Source organism: Trypanosoma cruzi, genomic scaffold, assembly GCF_000209065.1.
Source record: "Trypanosoma cruzi strain CL Brener 1047053516799 genomic scaffold, whole genome shotgun sequence".
Lineage (NCBI taxonomy): Eukaryota > Euglenozoa > Kinetoplastea > Trypanosomatida > Trypanosomatidae > Trypanosoma > Trypanosoma cruzi.
The window spans coordinates 240116-248404 of NW_001849536.1; the positions used below are offsets into that span (position 1 = coordinate 240116).

The 8289-nt window shown below is 62.2% G+C and overlaps 1 protein-coding gene across 1 annotated transcript, besides 2 other annotated features; it reads right to left on the reverse strand.

The window, feature by feature from the left end:
• Positions 1 to 8289: a sequence feature (areas not merged during assembly with more than two copies in the genome that could not be assigned to a particular haplotype).
• On the reverse strand, positions 501 to 8289 carry Tc00.1047053508391.10 (dispersed gene family protein 1 (DGF-1), putative; the record flags this gene model as incomplete). The annotated part of the gene is made up of 1 exon (XM_800423.1): positions 501 to 8289. A coding segment is annotated over one exon (7789 nt), but the record flags the coding sequence as incomplete, so codon positions are not given.
• Positions 5865 to 5915: a microsatellite.

Below are 8289 nucleotides of genomic sequence, written 5' to 3' on the forward strand. Positions count from 1 at the left end.
CTCGCACACACCAGGGCAGCCCGGAATCACGGCAATGCGTCGCGCCTCAATACATAATCCCGCTCAACGGCGTTCCTGGAAACCTGGAGTCCTGCTACCACTCTGTCGCCGCTTTGCTCCTGAGAATTGTAATGCCTCCTGCATGCAAACCCACGGTAAGGCAGAGCCGCAATTCATTACTTCCAATAGGCGGTTCGCTGGATCCCTCCTCCATTGCACAAAATGAGCGCTAATTTCCTCGCACACAACTCCACGAAATTACAGTCCGATACAACACAACATCAGGAGCAACAAGGGCGACAGTACAATCCCCTTCCACACAGTCATCATGAAACGGGAAAAACTCCTGAAAGCACCCGCTCAAAATAGAAACACATCGATAGAAACAACAATCAACAATACCGTCGGTGCTGTTAACGATGGCTGGCTGTGGGGCGCAGCACATCCGTGGCTCCTCAATCACCGCACACCGCACGCCTGTCAGTTCCACGTGTTGCACGTCACAGGAGGGCGTGATCAATTTTGCCTCTCGCACTCGATGCACACTCGAGCAGGCTCTGTGCGTCTGAGCGGGTGTCACCAGCCATGGGCTGCAACGGCGGTGCGGGTGGTCGGTACAACGACGCAACGGTGGTGCCCGAGGCGTACGACGATGACGTCCTTTCGTGGGGCTTCTGCGTCTCTTCGTCGCTCTCCTCGTCATCGCGCAGCAGTGCCTCCAGTCCACCACGCCGCGGCTCGCGCAGCTCCTGCCAGTGGCGGTCCTCCGCGTACCACACAACGACGCTGTACACGGTGATCGCAAGCAGCACAGCGGTCAGCAGCAGCACGATAGTCGCGTACGCCCTCGCACCGCCGTCGCTCGGCGCAAGGTGGTTGGCCGCGCTGACCAAACACAGCGCCGCAAGGATCACAAAGCTCGCAGTGTGCATCACCGTCAGGAAGGACGAGCGCATCATGTTCGTGAAGGCAACCACGCCCGCACCCGCAAGCAGCACAGCCGCCATGCAGAAGTACTGAACGTGGCAGCCTCCCACGGGCGGGTGCACAGCCGCAATCAGGCACACCACACACAGCACCGACAGCTGGAACACGCACCAGTACACGTGGCTGCCCCTCATGTTCGTCAGCATGCCGCCGTACATCCGCTGCTGCGCCGCGGGGTGCCAATACCCGACGGGGTACAGCAGGCGCTCGTGCAGCGGCTTCCTCGAAAACTGCCAGTACTTCGTGAAGCTCGCGCCCGTGTGGCAAGCAATCACGTAGCACACACCAGCAGGGAACGCCACACCGTACAGCACACCAACAACGCCAATCACGCGGTGCTGCACGCGGGCACTGGGCATCGCCAGTGCAAACACGGAGCCAAAGAAAATGCCGAGGTGCATCGCGTGCGCCACGACGTACGTCAGGCTCGGGAAGCGCATCGCAGCCCACGCACTCGCCGCGTCCACGCCGCGCAACCGCTGGAAGGCGGCCGTCACACCGCAGTGCACGCACCCAAACAAAGCGGCGAGCAGCGCGTTGCCCACCACCATCCATAGCGGATCGAGGGAAGCGAACACCGACAGGAAGTACGGCAGCGCAACGGTGCTCGCACGCTCCTGTGCCGAGGCGCATGACATCCTCGCAAACACGCCGAGTGCCTGCATCTCCAGGATGGAGCCCAGCCCGCCAGTCACCACCACGGCAACAGCCACCGCACCCGCAACAACGCCGGTGATCGCCGAGAGGGCGCTGGCAGCGGCGGGCAGCATGTCGGACCTGATCGTGAAGGACCCAAGCAGCACTCCCTTGCAGCCGCCGAACACCGCCACAGCGTCGCAGCGAATGACTATCGTCTCGTCGGCAGCAGTGAAGTAACCGCGGTGCACGGGCACAGCGAGCTCCAGGACGGTGGACGGATTCGTCGCGTTGCGCACCCACGTCGCGTTGCTCAGCATCGCTCCCCACGGACCACCGAAGCCGCTCGGCTGCGCCGTCGACACCGGCACGAAGCTCAGGTGCGTGCCGAGCTGCGGGTCGCTTGCCCATCGAAACGGTGGCGGCAGCGCCACCATCAGCAGTGTCGGGGCGGCGCTCCCACCGCCGCGAATGTCGCTCTGCGTCAGGCTCCCACCAGCCGCCGTTGTCGTCACGGCGAGCGTCGGGCACGTCACGTCGCTCCACCACAGCGTGCTGCTCACCGACGCCGTCGGGGTCCGCGTGGGCGGCAGCGCCACCGTCTCCGTCACCTGCAACGTCTCCGTCGGACTGTAGTGCGGCGGACTGTAGTGCGTCGCGTTCAGGCTCGGCGTCCACATCGCCGTCAGGCTGCGCGTCTCCGTCAGCGTCGCCGTGTGGCTCAGCAGCGGCATGGCTGGCGTGCGGTTGCACCCGTCCACGTGCGGCAGGTACACCGGCAGGCAGTCGCGCCCGTACCCGCCCTCAGCACAGCGGCAGCGGCACGACCCCGACATCGCCCTCGTCGCAGCAGCAAAGCAGCTCACGTCGGCGTCGCACACGCCACACGCCACGGGGCGGAATTCCCCGATGATGCCGGCGGACCTGTAGTGCATCGGCTGCAGCGCCTGCCCGTTGAGCGTCAGGCACCCCACGACGAACTTTCGGCCGGCGCCCCCGAGCGCAACGGTGCCGTCCATCACGACGGGCCCACTGCCAGCGTTCCCGTGGAGCGTCAGCGTGCTCTGCACGAGTTCCGCACGGCGCGGGTACGACGGCACCGACAGAAGCCTGCCGCTGATGCTGTTGCCGCGCACCGACATCCACGACCCGGACGCAAACGACGCCGACCCCCGCAGCACCAGCAGCGCGCCATCGGTCAGCGCACCGGCGTTGTCGTTCACTACGACGGCGGACGCGTTGGCCTCAACACCGCTGTCGAACACCAACCCATGCGCGGCGTACACCTGGCTCCCCGACACGCGCAGCACAGCGCCGTCCACCACCACCGTCCGCCCACCAGTCATCACGGTCACAAGGGCCACGCCGAACACAACCAGCACTGACCGCACGAGCCGCAGGTCAGACAGCACCAGCACCGGTGCGTACGGCGAGGACTGCGAGCCGGGAAGATACACAAGCGGCGTCGGCCTCGCGGCAACCAGCAGGGAGTCGGTCACCGTCAGCACAGACCCCGCGGGAAACGTGCCGGTCAGCACAAGCGCACCGTTCAGCGCCTCCACATCGCACACGGACAGCTCCACCGGCCCGCTCTCGTCGCTCCCCGCCGCACCCGCACCGCGCAACGCTCCACCGCCCATCACGTACAGCACGGCACCGTTCAGCAGCGACACGTTCTGCACAATGATCCGCACGCCGTCCCGCGCCATCCACGGCACGTAGAGCACCGGACTCACGCCGTCCAGCACAACGTGGCGCAGCGTCACCTCGCTCGCACCGGCAGGCACAACGAACACAGACCGCACCGTCACGCTCTCGCGGACAAACACACTCGACGCAGTGCCCACAGCGGGCGGCAGAGCAGGAGCTCCCACAGGCACGCACGTCTCGCCGTACCCGCCGCTGCCGCACGCGCACACGCACACACCGTTCTTCATGCTCGCCGACGCAGTCCCGGGCGCGTAGCAGTGCGTGTCCCTGTCGCAGGCGTCGCACCCAGCAACGTCGATGCTCCCAGCGTCGCCAAAACCAGCCGCTGCGTACTCCTCCGCCGTCGACAGGACACGTCCACCAGCGTCGTTGCACGCCACCCTCAAATGCGCCCCAGCCGAAAGCGAAAGGCTTACCGACAGCATCCGCGGCAGCAGCGCACGATTGCGCACAAAGCTCAGCGTGCTCCCAACAGCGGTCACGGCGCCAGCGGCGTAGAGCATCTCCCTCGAGACGCCGTCGTGCACGTTGCCCTTCGCCAGCAGCATCGACCCGCCATCCAGGCTCACCGTCGAATAAAACGCCACCGCGTAGTCCTCCGTCGTCAAAAAGTCGCTCCGCACAAGCGCCACGGCGGAGCCCGACACGCTCACAGACCCATCCACGCAGACTGCGTGATTGCACAGAAAGAAGTCGCTGTCAACAAACGCCACAACGGAGCCGCCACTGGCAGCAACACCGCCCTCCACCGACACGCACAGCCCCAGCGCCGTCTGCACCGACAGCCCGTCCACGTACAGTGCACCGCGCGACGACAGCGCCACGCCGCCAACAAACAACACGCCAACAGCGTCGCGGAACACAGCCGCCACCTGCGTGCGCGCAATGGTCAGCACGCTCCCAGTCAGATTCACGTTGTGCAACACAAGGCACGCGGACGCTTCGCCAAGCTCGTAGGTACCGCGGTACGCAACACGCTTCTCTGCAATCAGCACCGAGTCCACCACAGTGACGCGCGAGCCCGGCGGAAATCGGTTCGCCACCAACACGCCGCCGCCGGAGCGCGACTCAAGCCCGTTGACCAACACATCGACGCGCTCGCCAGCAGACGGGTCGAATCGCCACCCAACAACGTACAGGCTCGCTCCGTCCACAAACGTGCATTTCGCCAGCGTCACGTTGCGCACGCTCCCTGACATCAACTCCACGTCCACCACGACGTCCGCCGCAAAGGTCACACCAACGTAGCACAACACCGACGTCCCGACACCGGCATTCACCTCTCCATCCACACGCACGTCCCGCACGCACAAGTCGGCGCCGTCGGTGCTCGGTGGCTCGGGGACAGCAACGGGCAAACACGCATCGCCGTGGCCACCCTCAGCGCATGCGCAGGCGCAGCCATCACTCGAGGCAGTCGTCGTGTACGCGGGGAAGCACGACGTCGCAAGGGCGCATGGGTCGCTGCAGGTCAGGATGGTGGCATTGTACACAGACGGGATGCTATAGTACGCCTCCTCGCCGTTCACAGTGTTGCACGCCGCCACAATCGCTCCGTTTGTGAGATCGCGAGACACCGTGGATATCCGCAAAACGGTCGGCGTGAACGTACTGGAAATGAATCGGTTGCCGGACACAGACACCGCGGAGTCGCGGAGATTCACCGTGGGGTTCAGAAAGAGAAAGGCTGCCGATGGGGATTCACGGCAGAGGTTGCCGCTCAGCTGCAGCCAGGAGTTGTAGTAGATGTAGGAAGAGTAGCTTGAAAAAAATACAACCGAGCTTCTCTGCATGTCGTTGCCCTGAAACACAACCGCTGACCGGGATTCCACACGTAATATCAAAATTAGTAATAAAAAGTACTTCACCGGCCTCGCCACAAAGTTGCCTCGGATCACCACGGCAGAGTTGTTCAGCACCTTCAGCGATGAAAATTGGCCAGACCCTTCAAGATTAATCAGCGTACTGTCACCGCCAGCCATATTAAACGTGTTGCCCACCACCGCAAGCACGGAGTGCCACGACACCCTCAGCGCAGATCCAACAAATTTTATGACACTTGACGATGCCGTCACGCTCTGAAACACATTGCCACCCAGCACCACCGCGGAGTCGTTGCTGATCGCCAGCCCATTCATCACAACACACGACGGCCTCCTAAGGTCCAAACCCAACCAATGGAACAGCCTCGTGATCGCAAAACGGTTCCCGCTGATCGTGATGTTCGTGTGCGGTGGAAACACACCCTCCGGGCTGAGCAGCGCATCACTAAATGTGTTGCCGGTGACGACAATATTCAGCGACCCCACAGCGGCGTGCGCGTTGCCCAACAGCAACAGCACGGCGCCGTCCCTCCACGTGCATCCATCGAACCTGACATTCGCCACGTCGCCCGTCATCGCCCCTATCAGCACCGTCAGGCTCATGCCGCCCCCGCTGAACGTCACGTTGCGGTAGCACAGCCACGACAGCCCGCCGCCCACTGCCTGCGCAGCCTCGGGGTATACCATGTCACTGATGCACTCGCCAATCGGCGGCGGTGGCGGCGTGGGTATTGGTGGCAGTGGCGTGGGCGGTGGCGGGCCAGCAGGCACAGGCGCCGGGACGCACACATCGCCGTGCCCTCCAGCAGCGCACCGGCAATTGCAGTCGCTGACCGCCGCCGTCAGCGGAGCAAAGCAGTCGCCCTCCTTCGTGCACTCCCCGCACGCGGTAACCGTCGTCACGTTGGTGATGCCGTGGAGCTCCAGTTCAGCCGCCGTCGTCACCACACGTCCCGCGACCGTCAGACACCCAGCAACAAACCGGTAGCCGGCGTCAGCCCGAGATAACAGGGACACCGACAACCCCGTCGAGCCCATCTTGCAGCCCGTCAGCGTCACCACACTGCTGCCGTCAACGCTCCCAAAAGCGGACACAGTGTCGTAGAACATCGCACCCACCTCCACTTTGTTGTCACGCCAATCCAGCCAGCTTGACCGCTGAACAGTCCACATGCCATTGTTATAGATGGCGTAGCGAGCTGAGCCGCTGTTCCCCACCACGCGCAACACGCTGTGATCCGACACGTTGAATACTTGTCGCTGATACAGCAGGCTTACCCCGGAGAACATCGTATTGTTGAGAAGCGTAAAAACAGAGTGATTGCGGACACTGAGACTGTACGCGTAGAACAGGTATTTGTATCCCTCAAAGCTGCAGTAACGCGCGTACAGCGAGCTGCCACCCACCAGCGTCAGCGTCCCTGTCGAGTACACAACGAACGCATCACGCTTCGTCGCATGCGCCTTGACGTTGCTGATCAACAGCGAGGACGCACTCAACACGACGTCCTTCAGCATCACGAAGCTCAACGTGTTCATCCTAGTGTCCGGCAGTTCAGACTCGGAGGACTGCACCGCATCAACCTCCGTGACGGCAATGTCGCAGTGCTGCGGGAGGGCACGTACAAAAGCAACGGTGGAGGAACGCATCACCGTCTGGCTCACGCGTATCAGGACGCCAGATGACTCAACCGCCTCAGCACCCCCAAAAAACTGCAGCGCGGCACCCTCACGAAATGTGCACCCAGTGAGCGTAATGTTGATGGGGAGGTGCAGCGGCATACTGTTGAGGAAAAACTTCGGTACAGCACCCACGCCGCTGAATGTCACACCCACGTAGCAGTGGTGCGTCTTCCACATGTTCAGCGTAACGTTCGTCAGCGTCTGGTTCACCATGCAGCTCGTGTCGCCGTCAACGGCTCTCTCCGCCACGGGCGGCACAACCGTGTCGGGCACCTCGAAGGGAAGACACGACGCGCCATGCCATCCGTCCTTGCAGCTGCACGAGCACAAGCTGCGGTCCACCAACTCCGTCCCGGGCATGTAGCACGCCGCATCTTCGTTGCATGTGCCACACCTGAAGACTTCCACCTCCTCCGGAAACACATCGTCGTACGACACCTCCTCATCGCCCTGCAGGTTGCACCCAACGACAAACCGCGCGGGTAACTCAACAATCGTGTCTGGCGGAGAAAAATCAGCGAAGGGATAACTATTGTCCACCTGACGGTTGTGTGCAAGCGCCACGGTGGTGCCGCTGCCCGATAACCTAATCTTGTACTGGGGGTACGGAATAGTTAATACTGAGGCTGCACCTACGCTGTTGCCCTCCACACGCCACTGCGCACCTCCCTCAAGGGTCGCCGAGCCAGACAAATACACCAGCGCGGAATCAAAAATTTCCGTCCCGTCAACAAAGGTGCAGTCTGCCACTCGCAGCAGCCCCGCGGAGCTCACGGTAGTATTCCCAAAAAGAATAACGCCATTGACCGAGCTCATCGTGTTGTTCTCCACGTCAAAGTAGCCGCCGTTCTTCAAATCAATAACATTAACGCAAACAGATGATTCCAAACCGTCATCGTCCTCCGTTGTCCTCAGCGTATTTCCCTTCACAATGATCCCGCCACCATCAACAACAACACTGATGAAATAGACCGCGTACCTACTCGCCTCAATGTAGTTGTCAAGTAGCAGCAGCGTCATATTCGCACCAAAAATAAACTTCGCAAAGGAAATGGCGTGGCCCGACGTCGTCACAAGCGTACAGCCCACCACCAATATCTGGGAGCTCGCGCCAAAATCACCCTGAAACACCAACTCACCAGAATCCAACATCGAAGAAGTCACGTCCACGTGCACACGCGCACCACTCCCCCTGATCGACAGGCCCACGAGGACGCACTGCAGCAGCGTGATGTTCAGTGTATGCTGTGGCGCGTCAAAATACGACAGGTCCAGCACAATCGCGGCGGTGAAGGTCACGTTGACAAAGCACAGACCACGCACACCGGGATCAGGAACGTACACGGAGCTGATGCTGCCACCGTGCACGCAGCGGACCTCCGTGTCCTTCTCGTCGGGGAGCGGAAGCGGTCCAAGGCCGTCCGGAACCGCAGCCGGCAGACACGTGTCA